Here is a 19,698-nt window from a genome sequence, read left to right as displayed (position 1 = left end):
TGCAGTTGTATAAGACTCTGGTGCAGCCACATCTGGAATATTGTGTGCAATTTTGGTCGCCATACTATAGGAAGGATGTGGAGGCACTGGAACGGGTGCAGAGGTGGTTTACCAGGACGTTGCCTGGTATAGTAGTAAGATCGTATGAGGAAAGGTTGAGGCACTTGGGGCTGTTTTCATTGGAGAAAAGAAGGTTTAGGGGTGACTTGATAGAGGTGTACAAGATGATTAGGGGTTTAGATAGGGTTGACCATGAGAACCTTTTTCCACGTATGGAGTCAACTATTATGAGGGGCATAGCTTTAAATTAAGCGGTGATAGGTATAGGACAGATGTTAGGGGTAGATTCTTTACTCAGTGAGTTGTGAGTTCATGGAATGCCCTGCCAGTAGCAGTGGTGGACTCTCCCTCTTTATGTCCATTTAAATGGGCATTGGATAGGCATATGGAGGATAGTGGGCTAGTGTAGGTTAGGTGGGCTTGGATCGGTGCAACATCGAGGGCCAAAGGGCCTGTACTGCGCTGTATTTTTCTATGTTCTATGTTCTATTGTTAAACATTCCCTTCTGTATTAAGTTACGGAACTGGTTTGAGTTTACACAGGTGGCTTTTTAAGAATAAAGGGGTAAATTCTATTGAGTGGTTAGAAAAGTTTTGAAAAGCTTTTTGAAGGTGAAGTGAACTACAGCAAGGGGAGAACAGTTGGGAGAAAATAACTTGAGAGTGTTAGACTGCAACAGTTGAAGATTTTGTCACTGATGATTGTGCAGGCTAGATTCAGAAGACACGGGGAGTCATGCTGAGGAACTACTGGAAGTATTGTAGGATTTGTCAATTAAGAATTTATTTGCATGGATGAGGATATAATTTGAATGAAATACATAGGCAATTAACAAGTTGCACTCTTAAACTCTCAGTTAGGAGCTAGGCGATTTCAAAGCTGCCTGCACTTTGTGTCTCGGTTGTCTACTGTTTCTGTTGCTATGTATGAATATTTCTGTATTCCTGTATGGAGAGCCAATACTATCATTTGGATCTATAAGTTTTAAAATTGCTGATTAAACAATCATTATAAAACATACCAGTGATTGGAACTTGCACTCAACAGGATTTGGTGTCACTTCTCCAAGATGTAAAATAGAACATCAACTGTTGAAACTAAAAAATCTTGAATTTTTACTGTGCAGGACGTTCCAAAGTGATTTACTTCTGCAGAGTTGTCAATATTGCAATACATTGATGTTTAATGTTAAAGACTTGCAGCTCTGCAGTTCATTTCAAAATGATCTTGGAATTACAAGCAAAGAGATCTACCCGTTTAATTTAGCAGTATAAAACTATTTCTGACAAATCCAATGCTTGGTTTTAGACTTTGAAAATTATCTCTTAACAATTATTTAAGCTTTGACAACTGTCATTTCTGATTATGTCTTCACTCCAAACAGTTGGTTATCAAATACCTGGTTATTGGGAACATCCTTCCTGCATTTACTGTCTCCACTTTTAGCCTTTTGTAGGTTTTTAGGAGATCCCCTCATTCTTCTAAACTCCAGTGAAAATAGTCCTAACTGATGTAGTCTTACTTCTTACTTAAGTCCTGCCATTTCAAGAAACAATCTGATAAATCTTCAATGCACTCCCTCCATAGCTAGAACATCCTTCTTCTGGTAACAAGGCCATTGCAATTGCAGCAAGACATCCCTGCTCCTGTACTCGAGTCCTCTTGCCAGCAAGGCCAACATACCATTTGAATTCTTGACCACCTGCAGAACCTGCACGCTGACTTTCAGTAACTGATGTACAAAGGCCCTCACGTCTTGTTGCACCTCCCCCTTTTACAATCTACAACATTCAGATAATAATCTGTCTTCCTGCTTTTTGCTACCAAAGTAGATAACTGTACATTTATCCAAATTATACCTCATTTGCTAGACATTTGGAGGTAAATGGTGAACTACATTCTCGACAGGGGTATGCAGCTTTCAACACCAGGGTAATTTGTAGCTCCTGACCATTGAAACTAGTTTTTGAAGCTAAGGTAACTCACTTCAATTAATGCTCTTATTTCTTTCTTGCCAGCTTGCTTAGTTATTTTTGTTATCCTTCAGATTTGAAAACAGTGTTGACAGTGTCTCATTGATAAAATTTTAATCAGAACGCAAAGATCTGTTATCATCAGAAATTTCAGATAAATGCAACAGAATAATTAAAATTTGATATGTGATCTTGAGACAATTGGATGCGGACCTATGCAAAACTTGTTTAAACCAGGGCTGTCCTAACCATGTCTTTTTTAAATCCCTCAAACACACTCATAAATATGGCACAGGCAGATGGCAATGTCTGCTTTTCAAAGGACTTAAGAATCTTGTGTGAAAGGAATATGGATACTTTTAGACGAGCTTCCAGTACCTGAATCAAAGCCAAAACGTGCTTTCAACTCTTCCATATTTGGCTACCTTCACACAACTGCCACAAGAAATTGAAACCTTCATTTGAAAAGCACACTATGACTGTGAAACTCTTTTATCAAACAGCAAAAAGGAACCATATCTGTAATTAATTTTGCTGGGAATGGTGGACTAACTATTTGTGTAGAACATTGAAAATTTCCATTTCTCAGCACTGTTGATAGGAGGACAGAAAAATAACTTGGAGTATTATGCTTCTTTAATTACAAGAAATAAACATACCACAATGGTCCAAGTTCCACTGCAGTCTTTCCTGGCATACTTCCATAACAGTCACAGGGCAGCTGACTGTATGCACTCTCTAAAATTAAAAACAACACTAAATCAGACCAATAATTTCTTACAAGACAAAAAGCATAATTGTTAATCAGAGTGGTTACAGTGTATGTTATATGACATTGACTCAAAACTTATATGTCCATAAGGCTACATCAAGAATCTGTTTTGGCACCTCAGGATGCATGAACAGTCATGTTTATTACATTTGGCTTTAGTTTTCTGTGATCTAACTGCTTGTGAAAATGCACAAATGTTCACTGATTTTATTTTTGAATGGCCCAAAGTTCTAATAAGTGCTTCTGACATAATGAACTCAAGTCTTAAGCTTTAAACACAACTGTAATTCAGGAATAATTAGCCTTCAGTTAAAAGCTACCGTGGACCTGGCGGACTAAGCTGAAATGCTGAAACACGGGTGTTCAGTCATTGCTAAATATGTCTTACTTACAAAGCTAACAGCATGTACAGGCAGAATCAGCCGCTTCATCACCACAATGCAAAATGGAGCCATAAAAAGTAATGGGAACACTTGAATGGTTAACATGGGTTTTTTGACAAAACATCATGTTGACAAACAAACACTGTATGGTCTACATGTGGAAGGAATATTTAGAAAGTTAACAAAGAAGAAAACATTATTAAGTAAGCTAATTGAATAATTTTAAGGTATTCTTACCTTCCAGCATGTGGCACTTTTTGTAGAAAACCCGCTCTTCACACCACTGACAATGGATCAACCGACGTATTTTCTTCAGACTTTCATCTGCCTGGGTTGGTCCTCGCAGTACTCTCACCACCACCAGAACAAAGTGCTCTAGAGCTACACTGAACAGAACCTCGATACCCTTGTTACAGCGTGCAGCAGCCCTGAAGGAAAACAAACACAGCAGAAGAAAACAAAGAAAGACTGGTTCAGAAAAGTATTTTATATTTTGCTTCTACTACAATGTCCATTACTGATGTTTGAATGGTGCTGCAGCAGCACAACAGGACCAAAAAAACAAATCACTGTGGAACATCATTTGAACACTGCCATAATATGGGTCCAGTTACAACTGTCAATGTTATTTTTTAGATACAGTATTCTATCAAGAATTGTGCAACAGTGCTGAAAAGTATTACACATATCATTCATTGCACTGTCTCATGCGATAACACAGCGCTGCATCATAAGAGTCAGTGGGCAGCACCACAATTTAGTTCTGAATCCAGGGGAATAGTACAAAAGAAAGAAACTTTAACTCGCTCCTCAATTTCCTAAACCAGATATAACAAATTGGATCAGCACTAAAAAGAATGGGAAAGTAGCCCTCAGTTCCAAAATAACTGACACTATCTTGAAAACTCTGTATTTACGAATGAGGAGTCGACCATTCTGCCCAGCCATAAGATCATGTTGAATCTGATTGCAACTTCAAATCCTCACTTCCATTTACTCCTGTTGGCTTTTATCTCCTTGCTGACCAAGAATTCAATCAGCTGTGCATTAAAAACATTGAAACACTTACACTGCATTTTGAATTCTGAAGTTTAATGATCCTTGTGTGTAAAAGAGGCCTCAACTTTGATTTAAATGGGTGATCTATGATTTTCAAACAAGGACTCCTAATGCTAGGTTTTCCATAAGAGGAAACACCTTCTTTAGATCCATTCTATCAGACCCCTCAGGATCATATCTGCTTTGAATAAGTCACTTCTTGTTCTTCTAAGCTCCAGCAGAGACAAGCCTAGCCTGTCTAATTCTCTCTCATAAGACAATCCACACTTTTCAGGTATTAGTTTACTAAGTGTTGTCTGAATTGCCTCTTATACATTTACATATTTCCTTAAATAAGGTGGTCAATACCTTACACAACACTCCAAATGTAGTCTCATCAGTGCCCTGTATATCTGAAGTATTGACTTCCCTAACTTTGTATTCAATTTCCCTCAGCAGAACTGGGAACATTGTGTTAGCTTCCATAATTACTTTCTATACCTGTTGACTAACCTTTTACAACATGTGCCTGAGGATCCAGATTCCTCTGCATCTCAGTGCTCTGAAATCACTTACCATTTTGATTATGCTTTTTAATTCTTCCAGACAAAAGGGACAATTACAGTTTCCTACACTGTACTCCAACTGTCACATCTTTGGCCATTCACTTAACCTGCCTATAGCATTTTGTAGCTTCCTTATGCCCTCTTCACAACTTACCTAACTATCCTTGTGTCATCAGCAAATCTGACAACCGTACCTTCTTTTCTGACATGCGAGACATTTATTGTAATTGTAAACAGTTGAGGTTACAGTACTGATCCCAATATCACGCATTATGTTTTGCCAGCCTGAAATACGCTCACTTATTCCCTGCTTTCTGTTGGCCAACCAACCTTCTGTTCAAGAAAATATGCTACTCCTACATCATAGGGTTTTACTTTTTCACAGTAACCTTCAGAGTTATACAGCACTGAAACATACCCGTCCATACCGACCAAGATTCCCAAGACTACTTGCTTGCATTTGTCCTGTATCCCTCTAAACCTTTCCGATTCATGTACTTATCCAAATATCTTTGAAATATCACAACTGTACATGCATCCACCACATCCTCTGGCAGATCATTTCATGTATGAACCACCCTCCTCAGTTCCTCTCATCAACTTAAAAATATGCCCTTTAATTTTGAACTCACCCAACCTAAGGAAATGACCTTTGTTATTCATCTTATCTATGGCCCTCATGATTTTATAAACCTCCTGTGCTCTAGTGAAAAAAGTCTCAGCCTATCCTTATAACTCAAGCTCCACTCTCAGCTATATCATGGTAAATCTTTTCTGAACTCTCTCCAATTTAATAATATCCTTCGTATAGCGGGGCGATCAGAACTGTACACAAAACTAAAAATATGGCCTCACTTATGTTCTTAAGTTCCAACCTCAATATGACATCTCAACTCCTATACTCAGTGGTCTGAGCAATGAACTCTGCACTTATTTTCTACGTTTCTATGAGGCTTTCTACCACTGAAGAAGCACTAAGCAGCCTTTTCAGATAAGATTGAGACTCTCTTGTCAATATTTTAAATATTAAATAATAAACCAGTCCACATTGTGGAAGGATGTGCCATTCACTTGGTAGCTTGCAGCTAAGACATGATGAAGGCGGGGAAGGAGAGCCTTACAGTCTCACTGGGCACCAGGTCTGCTATCTCCAAGCAGTTAACCACTTTCCAAAAGCTCCAGTTAGCCCCTGAAAGTAGGCCACAATGTGTCTGAATGATCTCAGCAATACAACCCCTTGTAGGAGGTTGTTCTGCTGCAGCCCTCACCTTCCCCATGTGACTCTGGGGAAACGAGGTGGGTATTGTCCGTGATCGCAGTGTGACCTGCTTATATGCCTCAGTATCTCAAAATCCTTCTCCCAGATCAACATTTGTCAGCTGGACAATGCCTACTGTCTTTGATTTGAGTACAAAACAACAGTTTCAGAATAGAAGGAATTTAAAGCAACATCTCCACTTTTCAGCCAAAAGACAAATTGCAAAAAGGCTTTTATCCTGATTTCATGAGGGAAATAAGGGTTAGAATAGAAAGTTGGAAACAAAATCAACCAACATAGATGACAAATTAAAAGCGGGATTCATTTTAAGGGGAATGTAATTGTAATTCCGTTTACACAGAATGGAGAGGTCCTTCACATTCAAGACCCCTGACCTCAGGCAATTCCAGTCTCAGGGTAACTTCTATAAATGAGGATGGACTGCCTGGATTCCTGTTTGAGGGAGGCTGGATATTGGCTATAAGAGGCTCTGGAGTCTACGTCAACATGAGATTCTCAGTGTTCATGGTGCTTGAGTGTTCATCTGATCAACATTTCTTTAAATATTTTGATGTTGATACCGTAGATGGCTGAAGAAAAACAGAGTGCGGGTTGATGGGTCTGAAACGGTGTGTGGTTTGTGGATGGGTCATAATAGATCAATCCAATTCATTTCCAAAATGGACACATACCACTATCTCAAATAACTGGAAACAGAAGAGGTGGTGATTTTATTGCTGTTTTATATTAATATGGAATTTGTGCCTGAAAGAGTGCTGGAAACACATTCAATTGTAACATCCTAAAGGATAAAAATCTGTGGGCAAAAATGTTTCAGGATTCTCAGCAGAGAATGAGGCAGGCAGTGGTATAGCCCCTTCACAGGGTTAACACAAACAGTTGAATGGCCTCCTTCTCTGTATGATTCTCTTAACTCAACAATTTGAAAGCCTTTTCTCAAGAAGATATTTTATCAAGAATGTTTTTTGTAAGACTTAATTGGCAGAGCATTACTTACTTTTTGCGGGATCTGTTCCACCTATTCTCTGTAATAGTACAGCACGTTATTGTGTCCATCATGTTAGGCAGCTCTTATTCAATTAGATTTTTTAAAGCAATTTCTAGGCAGGCAGCCAATCATGCTGTGCAACTTTTGAAACTTCAAAACAGCACAATTGCTGGATGTTGGTCATTATTTCAAGAAGATTAAAGAACAGGAAGAAGAGTTTTGCTGCACTTGTACTTTGTGTTGTTCTGATGTGACCACACCTGGGAGTACTGAGTGCTGCTCTGATTTTTCTGGTTTAAGGAGGATGCATTTACATTGGAGATGATGCACAGAAGGTTCATAAGGTTGATCTTTGGGATGAGAGGGCTGTCCTACAACATGTGGCTGAGTAAATAGTGTCAATGTTCCCTGCGGTTTAGAAGAATGAGAGATGATCTTGTAGGAACATAAAATAGTTAAAAGATTGAACAAGGTCAACAGAGGCTGTCTGTCTCCCTTCCCACTCCCTGGGCTAAGATGGCTAGAACAAGGGGTCATGGTGTCAGGACTCAGACAAGGAGAAATCTCTTCACTGAAAGGATTGTGAATCTTTGGAATTCACCAGATGATTCTGGAGTTCCCATAATTGAATTTAAGGCAGGCATATGCAGATTTTTGGTCTCTCAGGAAACCAAGAGTTATAGAGAGCAGGCAGGAAAGTGAAGTTGAAGGTGAAGATCAGCCATGATTGTTCCAAGTAGTAAAGCAGGTTTGGCCGGGCTATACCATCTACTCCTGCTACTATTGCTCAAGTTAAATGTTAGGCACTGTTGGTCAACCTCAGACCTTCGAATATGGTTTCCCAAAATGCCATGGCTAACTTTGCCCTCATACCTTCATGGTTTGCTTTTTTCACAAGTAAAATTCCAGATTTTGATTGAATCGCATCACTTTTAAAGCTATTCAAAACAATACAGGACAATGCAGCAAATGTGCAACAGTAGGATTAGTTTGTAATTGATACAAGGCTATAGGGAGAGTGTAGGGCACAGTGGTTAATTTGGGGATTAATACAGAGCTGTGGAGAGAAACCGCATCAGTGATTCGGGTTCAGCTGTTTGAATTTGGATTGTACATGGTGTGGGCTAGGGTGTGGGTGTGACAGCTCTAGTCTGGAAGAGGCAGAGAGACGTGGTAGTTTGCAGTCCACACTATATTTGACAATACAGATTATCTCTGACTGGGTTGCTTCCTATCTGAGAGAAAATAACAGTTGTTTCCTGTTGCAACATAGTTGTCATTTCAGACTCTGGGAGATGCAATCACAGGCTGAAGATCAAGGGAATAGGGAGGCTGTGGGGGACAGTGACTTTACAATTCTATTCATACAGCATCTATTAAGACAACAAAACTTCCCAAAGCATATTGCAACAACATTATTGGTCAAAATTTGCAACCTCATCACAAGAAGTCAGGTATTTACACACAGAGGCAAGTGAGTGTCGAGAAAGAGGAATGAGAGGCAGTTGAAGTTTCAGAACAGTACTCCAGAGCTCATGGCCTGGATAGCTGAAGAATAACAGCCAATAGTGGAGTGAAGGAAATCAGGTCAGTATTATAAAGAATTACTTGAGGGGAAGGTGATGTAATCAACTATGTTCATCACGTAGGATAGATCCTTGATTGGAATTATTCAAATGTCGAGTTCTGAGAAAGTCCGGCAATGGATTTGGGAGGCAGCAATATTCAGAACTTTGGAGAAGAATGCCAAGCTTAGCTTCAGGTGAACCAAGTGATAAGGTGGGATTCACTTATTCACAAAAATAGTTTGTGCCATGGCAATTAATTCCACTAACTGGCTTATAGAAAACACACTGTTTTTTTTCTCCATTCTTGATTTTGAAACAGTATTTTTGCCCATTTTAGTACACAATCAAGAACGAGGAGAAACTAAAAACAAAATGAAGTCTCTATACAGGATCAAGAACCAGGAACTCCCTCACAGGTGGTACTTTGCATGCTCTTACACCACAACAACTGTAGCAGTTCAAGAAAGCTGCTCACCACCACCTCTTCAAAGGCTGTTAGGGCCAGGCAATAAATGTTGGCCTAGCTAGCAGTGCCCATGACCTATGAACAAAAAAAAATGAAGTATTGATCTGAAATGCTAGGAACCTTGGGAGGAGGCTGAGGTGCATCATCTACTTGGTACTTCTGCTGAAAACAATATATTTAATTAATTGTCTTGACAGCAGATTAATATGTTTTCATCTTAAATTATAGCCAGTAGAGTACTAGATTAGAGTGGTAGTGTGCTCCTTCAGCCTTGGTGATAACTCAAATTAAGGGCTCATCTGGAATAACCCAAACTGGAATTGGCAATTGGAAATGAGGTACAACAAAAATTAGAAAGAGTAGGTGGAAAGGTAAGGTATTTTTGTACATTCACAAAACCAAAATGGCTTTGTTAGTTGTGAAGATTTTCTGCAGAAGGAAATTTTATTATCGAATCCTTACAGTGTAGGTCGAAGCCATTTGGCCCACTGAGTCTACATTGACCCTCTGAAGAACATCCCACCCAAACCTATCCTATCCCCGTAACCCCACATTTACCATAGTTAATCTAACTAGCCTGCATATCCCTGAGACATGGAGCAATTTTTAGCATAGTCAATCCGTCTAACCTGCACATCTTTAGACTGTGGGAGGAAATAGAGCACTGGCAGAAACCAATGCAGACATGGGGAGAATGTGCAAACTTCACACAGAGTCAACCAAGGCTGGAATTGAACGCAGGCCCCTAGCTCGGTGAGGCAGCAGTGCTAACCACTGTGTCACCTGTATGCCTGAGTGCTTTGGAAAAAATAACCAAGCATTCACTTGTGGGCTTCAATGGCTATATCCCCATTTATTGTCCATCTGTAAATGCCCTCGAGAAAGTGATATCAAGCTGCCTTTTTGAAACAGGGCAGTCCAACTGTTGTGGGGAGACAAACAATGTAGTTCAGGATGCTGACCTAGCAACAGTGAAGCAATGCTGATATATTTCGAAATCAGGATGGTGAATATTGATGAATATGCTTCACACGGTCAGGAAGAAACAATCACATCCAGAGGGAGGTATAGCCTGAGTGATTGCACATTTATGGGATTTTTGGGCAGCGTGGCAATTCAGTTACGAGGGGAAGAGGTGTTCTTTGCTTGCTTTCTTGGTTCATGCTAAGATTTTTTTTAGAAACTGTATAAATTGAAGTCTGAGTTTGGGGAAAAGAGACGTCATATGAAAACCATAAGTTCATTGGCTGGTAACATTAACTATTAGATTACTTTCAGATTAAAACTACATCAGCAAAATATTTACAGATTAGAAATTAGAAGACCAGAAAATAAAAATAAAAATAAACTAAGAATTAAGTAAATAAAAGAGATACAGGGCCAGGAGGCACATTGTACCTGCACATTGTAGGAGCTGTGGTGCGGATCTTGGTGAACAGATCTACAGCAAGTGTTGGTTGCATGAGAAACACTGACTCAGAGTTGATGAGCTGGAGTCTGACACTGCGACGCATCAGGGAGGGCAATAGTTATGTGATGTTGCATTTCTGGAAGCAGTCTCACCCCTTAAATTAACTACCTTGAATTTGATCACTGGTCAGGGACAGGAGGGTGTGACTATGAGCGAGGCAGGTAGAGAGATCCAGGTGATAATGCTGAAGGAGTTTCAGCCCTTGAGCATGTCTAATAGATTTGAGATTCATGTTTCCTGTGTGGGGGCTGTAGGGAGGATGAACAAAATAACCACAGTACCATGGTATAGGGATCCATTTAAGGGAGTGGGAGTGGGGTGTCAATGGGATGAATTTGCATTTACAGAATTGTATTTGCAAATGCATTCTATTTTTTCTCAAAAAGCACACAACTTGCAGGCAGTCAATCCACTCAACATCTTATAAATTCCTACTCTGGAAATGGAACCAGCCTGACTCAAGATTGCGATACAGACAGACTCTAACCTCACACCTTTAATACACTGTCTGAGCTGAGATGTCACCTCTTTTCAATAAAACCTTAAGTTATCTTGAGAATGTGACTTAAAAGAAGTTCTGGGATTTACACATAAATGAACCGAAGCCTGAAACCCATTTTAAAAGATGAAAGACTCAACAGCAATCTAGATTTGTTCAATATATCGTTTCAATTGAATGACAGTGATTTTTTTGCTATAAATTCTGTGTCCTATGATCCTCCTCCACAGCGACCTGATGAAGGAGCAGCACTCCAAAAGCTAGTACTTCCAAATAAACCTGTTGGACTATAGCCTGTTGTGTGATTTTTAACAAATTAGCAGGACAGTGTAAGCGATATGAACAGGAGTAAATGGAATAAACAGAATGGTGATCACAAAATAACTCAACTTAAATGAAGGTATGTGAATGAACAGCCTGCCTGTTTGGAGAATAAAATTGCTCCCATTGGTATGAATGAGGCTGTGCTGCATTGGTAACTCTCTCTTAATGCAACACTCCTTTTTGACAAACAAACAGAAGCACAAATAACTGAATCTTCCAATAAATAATTTGGCATATTCTGAACATGAAGAATAGGATTACTTCCTGGTATAAACCATAGTGGAGATTCTACGTCAAGCTCAGGGCTTGACTCCACATTGACACCTAAACAGCTTTGTTCAGTCCTTGACCAATGGAAATAGTTAACAATTGTGCTTCACATATACTAGCCGAGTTCATCCAAGGTCAGGGATACCTATTTGAACTGAGGATGGATACAAAAACGTGCCTGTATATGAAGGCAGATATGTATAAATGTTTGGGGAAATTTAGACACTTGGTTGAAAATTATCCTTAAATTAAGCATTCTGGAAAGTTACTTTGAAGGCATTTTGGAATAATCACGTCAGTTTTTGGATAATATATCAACAAAAATCAGGAGTACCTTGCCACAGAAGCAATGACCATTCTGGCTGCCACTTCCTTGTAGTACTCAGTCCGGACAATGTTACAACCGTAGTGGCGCATGGTGACATTTAAGGCTTTGCAGTACAAAGTGCTGATGTCCGTGGATGTCACAGAAACAATCCCAAGGTTCCTCACATTTCTGAAGGCAGCATCGAAATAATTTATTGCTGTTCCAAATGGGTCCAAGTGTCTGTCACAATGTGGAAAAAATTACAGAGGACATAAGAACTCTCTGTTCAAGATGCAATCTTCATTACCTGACGACTGCAAGGAAGCTTTCCCCCCCCCCGCCTCAAAATATCTCCTGCAGAAAATCCCTCCTGCAGTCTCACCCCAATGGATTCCATCTTTTGAATTGGAGATAGGTCAAGTTAACTTGCTGTAGGGACGTCTTGCCAAAAATAGATACCTTGAGAGCATCTTGATATTTGAAGAAATCTATAGGCTACAAGTTAGGAAGGCAGGGGTTTGTTAAATGTGCTCTGGAGAACAGAGCCAAAGAAACTGAATACGCAAAATTAGAAAATCAATAAACTAGTTAACAGCAGGAAATAGGTATGTGAGAGTGTACTGGCCACAGTTGTTCATTTTTCCCCTCTTTTTCGCCCAATCAAGTTCAAAATTGAACACTTCACTCCACATAAATCTCACACACTGAAAGCAGTGAGTTCAAGTTGCAGATGACTTTTGAACTCAAATCCTTCTGAATTCTAAGAATTTGCTGCCTCTAAACTAAATTAGAAACATTTTAACTTTTGCTAATGATGCAAAACATGCATTGTCACGTCAGTCAACCATAATGTATACTGGAAATTTGTTTTCCATTTACTTTAATGTTGTATGAGTGACAAACCCAATAATGCCAGCAGAATACCATCAAAAGTTAAAGTTGCCTTCCTGTGAGGTAGAGGTTCGTGCAGCCATATAATTTCTCAAATAGCAGAAATCCAACACTACAAGCTAAAATGTATGACATAGAAAAAAATTTCAATTAATTCTAACACAAACAAGTCACAAAATGCAACTGAATGTATTTAGCAACTTCTTGATCTGTAATTATATTAGGCAGCTAATCAATAATCTGACTATAACGTTTAGTATGCTGAACAAGACGGAGCAGAATACAAATAAACTAACAATGAACAGATCCTGAACAGGCAACATTTGTCACCTATAACAATATTTTGCTTTCAACCACAGCTACTCTGTACCAAATGTCAACAGTGATTTTCCACTGCATTTGACAAATCAAAACGTTGTGGAAACAAATCACTGGAATAATTTAAAATTACTCGAGTAATTACTAAAATTACACATAAAAAATGACGAGAGACTGTGCCAGAATATTTCAATTTATATAAAGTGAATTTTTTTGATAAGTATGGCACAAGTAGGACTACCTTGATGCGCTATTAGTTAAAAGAAAAAACTGAATCTTAGACATTTTGACAAATGCATCACTTGCAAATTGAAATTGCAGAAGTGTTGGTTAAAAATCTCTTCACAAAAAGAGTAGAGTCTTAGAGATGTACAGCATGGAAACAGACCCTTCGGTCCAACCCGTCCATGCCGACCAGATATCCCAACCCAATCTAGTCCCACATGCCAGCACCCGGCCCATATCTTTCCAAACCCTTCCTATTCATATACCCATCCAAATGCCTTTGAAATGTTGCAATTGTACCAGCCTCTTATGTAAACCTCTATAAGGTCACCCCTCCGACGCTCCAGGGAAAACAGCCCCAGCCTCTTCAGCCTCTCCCTGTAGCTCAAATCCTCCAACCTTGGCAACATCCTTGTAAATCTTTTCTGAACCCATTCAAGTTTCACAACATCTTTCCGATAGGAAGGAGATCAGAACTGCACATAATATTCCAACAGCGACCTAGCCAATGTCCCGTACAGCCGCAACATGACCTCCCAACTCCTGTACTCAATACTCTGACCAATAAAAGAAAGCATACCAAACACCTTCTTCACTATCCTATCTACCTGCAACTCCACTTTCAAGGAGCTATGAACCTGCACTCCAAGGTCTCTTTGTTCAGCAACACTCCCCAGGACTTACCCAGTGTATAAGTCTTGCTAAGATTTGCTTTCCCAAAATGCAGCACCTCACATTTATCTGAACGAAACTCCATCTGCCACTTCTTAGCCCATTGGCCCATCTGGTCAAGATCCTGTTGTAAGCTGAGGTAACCCTTTTCGCTGTCCACTACACCTCCAATTTTGATGTCATCTGCAAATGGTTAGTTCTCCCTGTATTCTGAGAGATCTATGAGGAGAAAGTGAGGTCTGCAGATGCTGGAGATCAGAGCTGAAAATGTGTTGCTGGAAAAGCGCAGCAGGTCAGGCAGCATCCAGGGAACAGGAGAATCGACGTTTCGGGCATAAGCCCGAAACGTCGATTCTCCTGTTCCCTGGATGCTGCCTGACCTGCTGCGCTTCTGAGAGATCTAACCTTGCTAATCAGTCTCCCATGGGGAACCTTTTCGAAAGCATTACTGAAGTCCATATAGATCACATCTACCGCTCTGCCCTCATCAATCCTCTTTGTTACTACTTTAAAAAACTCAATCAAGTTTGTGAGGCATGATTTCCCACACACAAAACCATGTTGACTATCCCTAATCAGTCCTTGCCTGTCGCTCAAGATTCCCTCCAACAACTTGCCCACCACCGAGGTCAGGCTCACTGGTCTATAGTTCCCTGGCTTGCCCTTACCACCCTTCTCAAACAGTGGCACCACGTTAGCCAACCTCCAGTCTTCCGGCACCTCACCTGTGACTATTGATGATACAAATATCTCAGCAAGTTTCTAGCCCTGAACACATGTATCAAGAGTAGGAGTAGACCACTTGATCTCCTCAAGCCTCTTCTGCCACTCAACAAAATCATAGCTGATCAGATTACTCTACATTCCTGACTAACTTATATTACAACAAGTGGAGCAGTCTTCCAAATGCAACTGGAAATTTCAATGAAATGACTCAAAGCAAGCTTGGAGCACATTACTCCTTGGATTAAACACACAGGACCCCTCGAATCACAGCAACATTTATCTTTCCTTTGACTGCAGAGATGGATCTTTTTGTTCAATTAATGCACTGATTTATCCCTTGGATCTTATAAAATTTCAGTCCAAACCTTTTCAAGTACAGCACTATGTATGTTTATTAAATCTGTTCACTTAGTTTGTCACTGGTTTACTTGAAAATGCTTAGTATTAAAATTTGCATGAGTCATTTATGTACCATTGGGAAGCAAAATCTAAAGGAGACTTCGTCAAAGACTATATAGTTACAGCAGTTCTTTGATATACTTTGTAGTTTTCTCTGACTACTTAAATAACCTTCACAGCCACAATACTTGTGGTTCTGCCAAAACTGCCCTCCAGTTGTGTATTTGGAGTTGAAGGTGGATAACCTGGGATCCCAGATCTCCTACTGCAAATAAAGTTAGTCCCTGAATTTTACTTGTCACATTCAATATTAAATTTCATAACTTCGGAGTCTGACCTCATGACGCCTGTTTTCCTTTTGTTTTGAATTAATTTACACAGCCACCAAACCAGCCTTTACCCTCAACGTACCTTGTCTTGTCTCCGTCTCAGCTGAGGGGGTCCTATTTTCATTCTTCTACGACTTAACTGACAACTATGTTACTTAGTCCTCTTTCACCCCAACTAGCAACTTGTTTAGCTTTGCACTGGGCTGCAAACCATTTGTTCCTGTTGTTCCTCCTATACATCTGTCAGATGTATATAAATCATCATTTTCTAACCCTTTCCACTTTTGAAGAAAAGTCGCATCAGCCTCAAAATGTTAATTCCGTTTCTCTCTCAACACATGTTGTTCAACCTGCTGAATTTCTCCCCAGTATTTTGTGCTTGTTTAGAACTTGCTCTGTTTGAAACTATAAATTTGTATTTTACAGCTTTTACCAGGATGCTATCCTGAAAAATATAACTGCTTCTTAAAAATAGGGAATGTTTTTTATCTGACAAATGCTGCGGCAACCTGTTTCACTCACATGAAATCAAAAGCTCTCAAATGCATGAGGATGTTGGCATCCATTTGTGTGACTTCAATAGTTCCCAAAGTATTCTCTCCTTCTTCAACATCCTCCTCTTCTTTTTTACTCGATAACACCTTCATCCGGTTTAGATGACAATTTTCTCTAATAATCTTCACAGAGCCCTCGTTTATGTCATTTATGGTGACCTTCACTGAATCGCCAAGGTGCTTGGCCCACTGCAACCCCATGATTCCTTCAAAATAGAATAATCCAGTTTAGATGATAGTATTCTGATTAACAGCTGGTGGGGATCTCTGGATTAATCACAATTATGATGATCAACAAAGCCCCCTTTCTGTGGAGAAGAGCTGATTGCTTTAAATAATATCAGTCAACTCTACATTTCTGACACGGCTGTACAGTAACTTAAAGGGGCTGATTGTAAGTGGCTTGTGGAGGAACCTTTGAGCTGCTGCATGGTTATACAGTTTAGAGGGAACATAGGTGGCCAATAACACTTCTATCAACTGACAGGATAAGAATGCAAGTAACATGAGCAAAACCACATTGACTATTGGCCTCAATTGCTGTTTATGGGATTTTGCTGCATCCATATTGTCTAATACACTTAATGATAAAATTGACCATGCTGCAAAACAATTGAGTGTTGGAGTTCTGGGATGACTTGAGGATGCAATGTGGCATCATGTTAATGTAAACACATCGTCTACTAACTTTTCTTTCCTTTCTAAACTACAACTGGTTCACTGTCACAAGGAGCTACAGAGTACTGTACATTATTGAACACTGGAATATTACAGTGACAGATATTTCCAGGCACTAAAGCACAGAACTGTAGTTGAAATCAACTGCTTTACCATTAAATTGAACTTGCAGAATCCACAAGTCATTAAAAAAATCATGAATTCAATTAACATTTGTGAAATGCATGTGAAAATTTAATCATATGGCAGCAACAAGCGATCTTAACCTGAAACAGTTGAAAAAAAAAATACATATTGCAGTCACACCCTTTTTTAATCTGGCTATGTAATTTTCTTTAAAAACTGCATGTATTCTGGACATAAATTATTGAAAAGGGCAGTAAAGCATTCTCTCTTTAACTAACTGATCTGGCTCTTACCACCACTAATACCACTCATTGTGCAGACCTGCCACAAACTATACTTCTCAGAAAGTAAGAAAAGGATTGAGTATACATAGCACCTTTCACAATAACAGGATGGACTAAAACACTTTACAGTCAAACTGTTGAATTGCAATCACTATTGCACATTAGGTTGATGGCAAACAATTAAAACATAGTAAAATCCCATGGGTGTAAGTTTGCTCGCTGAGATGGAAGGTTCATTTTCAGACATTTCGTCACCATACTAGGTAACATCCTCAGTGAGCTTCTGGACGAAACACTGCTCATGTTTCCTGCTTTCTATTTATATGTTTCCTTGGGTTGGTGATGTCATTTCCTGTTCTTTTTCTCAGAGGGTGGTAATTGGGGTCCAAGTCTATGTTTTTGTTGATAGAGTTCTGGTTGGAATGCCATCCTTCTAGGAATTCTCGTGCGTGTCTCGGTTTGGCTTGTCCTAGGATAGATGCGTTGTCCCAAAGTGGTGTCCTTCCTCATTTGTACGTAAGGATACGAGTGAGAGAGAGTCATGTCGTTTTGTGGCTAGTTGATGTTCATGTATCCTGGTGGCTAGTTTTCTGCCTGTTTGACCAATGTAGTGTTTGTTAAAGTTCTTGCATGGTATTTTGTAAATGATATTAGTTTTGCTTGTTGTCTGTATAGGGTCTTTCAACTTCATTAGCTGCTGTGTTGGTAGGTTTGTGGGCTACCATGATGCCAAGGGGTCTCAGTAGTCTGGCAGTAATTTCAGAGATGTCTTTGATGTAGGGGAAGAGTGGCTAGGATATCTGGACGCAGTTTGTCTGCTTGTTTGGGTTTGTAGTTGAGAAATCGGTGAACTGTGTTCACTGGGTACCCATTCTTTTTGAATATGCTTATGGATGATTTTCCTCTACTCTGCAGTGTGTGGTGGCTCGTTGAAATAATATTCTGATGCAGCTTCATTTGTGGGTGTTGGGATTATTGCTTCTGTAGTTCAATATTTGGTCCGTATGTGTTATAGACGCTGGTTTGAAGTTCCCCATTGGCTGTTCACTCTAATGTGACATCTAGGAATGGCAGTTTGTTGTTGCTTTCCTTCTCTTTAGTGAACTTTATGTCAGTACCTAAGGGTATTATTGACGGTCTTGAAGGTTTCCTCTAATTTGTTTCGTTTAGTGATGACAAAGGTGTCATCCACTTAGCGGACTCGAAGTTTGGCAGAGCTGTTTGTTCGAGTCTCTGCATTACTGCCTCTGCTAAGAATTAGATTAGATTAGGGAATTGAACCCGGGTCTCTGGCGCTGTGAGGCAGCAGTGCTAACCACTGTGTCACCGTGCCGCCCTCATATCCTGATATTGGAGATCCCATGAGTATTGCGTTGGTTTGTCTGTAGGTTTTGTTGTTGAAGTGAAGTGTGTGGTAAGGCATAGGTCCACTAGCTTGACGATACTGTCCTTGCTGATGAAGTTGGTGATGTTTGATGTATGTGCCTTTGAGTCTTCTAATAGTGTAGTCAGTGTTTCTTTGGCCAGGGTGATGTTGATTGATGTAAATAGGGCTGTTACATCAAAGGAAACTAGCGTCTACAGGAAAACAATACATATGGACCAAATATTGAACTACAGAAGCAATCATTTCAACATCCACAAATGAAGCTGCATCAGAACATTATTTCAACGAGCCACCACACACTGCAGCACAGAGGAACTACACAGAGCAGAGGAAAATCAGCTATACCGTGTATTCAAAAAGAATGGGTACCCAATGGACACATTCCATCGATTCCTCAGCAATAAAGCTGAAAATGTGTTGCTGGAAAAGCGGAGCAGGTCAGGCAGCATCCAGGGAACAGGAATTCCTGAAGAAGGGCTTATGCCCGAAACGTCGAGTCTCCTGTTTCCTGGATGCTGCCTGACCTGCTGCGCTTTTCCAGCAACACATTTTCAGCTCTGATCTCCAGCATCTGCAGACCTCACTTTCTCCTCCTCAGCAATAAACCCAAACAAGCAGACAAAAAGCATCCAGAAACCTTAGCCACTCTTCCCCTACATCAAAGACATCTCAGAAATAACTGCCAGATTACTCAGATCCCTTGGCATCATGGTAGCCCACAAACTCACCAACAGACTAAAACAGCAGCTAATGCAGTTGAAAGACCCCACACAGACAACAATCAAAACTAATGTTATTTACAAAATACCATGCAAGAACTGTAACAAACACTACATTGGACAAGCAGGCAGAAAACTAGTCATCAGGATACATGAACATCAACTAGCCACAAACGTCATGACTCTCTCTCACTCTTATCCTTACATACAGATAAGGAAGGACATCACTTCAACTGGGACAACACATCTATCCTAGGACAAGTCAAACAGATACACACACGAGAATTCCTAGAAGGACGACATTCCAAACGGAACTCTATCAACAAAAACATTGACTTGGACTCCAATTACCACCCCCTGAGAAAAAGACCAGAAAATGACATCACCATAGGAAATGACATCACCAACCCAAGGAAACCTAAACA

The 19,698-nt window shown here is 39.9% G+C and overlaps 1 protein-coding gene across 4 annotated transcripts in view; it reads right to left on the bottom strand.

Annotated features, from left to right (window-relative positions):
• The window catches only part of trmt1l (tRNA methyltransferase 1-like), a 76,306-nt gene that overhangs the window by 25,855 nt on the left and 30,753 nt on the right, over nucleotides 1-19,698 (bottom strand). For all 4 annotated transcript variants that reach the window (XM_043699547.1, XM_043699549.1, XM_043699550.1 and 1 more), the window contains exons 9-12: nucleotides 16,048-16,285; nucleotides 11,993-12,205; nucleotides 3,427-3,617; nucleotides 2,694-2,772 (exon numbers count right to left, since the gene is read on the bottom strand). In XM_043699547.1, the coding sequence (XP_043555482.1) occupies nucleotides 2,694-2,772; nucleotides 3,427-3,617; nucleotides 11,993-12,205; nucleotides 16,048-16,285 (721 nt within the window). The remainder of the gene's footprint in view (nucleotides 1-2,693; nucleotides 2,773-3,426; nucleotides 3,618-11,992; nucleotides 12,206-16,047; nucleotides 16,286-19,698) is intronic.

Source organism: Chiloscyllium plagiosum, chromosome 11 (assembly GCF_004010195.1).
Source record: "Chiloscyllium plagiosum isolate BGI_BamShark_2017 chromosome 11, ASM401019v2, whole genome shotgun sequence".
NCBI lineage: Eukaryota > Metazoa > Chordata > Chondrichthyes > Orectolobiformes > Hemiscylliidae > Chiloscyllium > Chiloscyllium plagiosum.
This window is presented reverse-complemented; position numbering and strand designations above follow the sequence as displayed.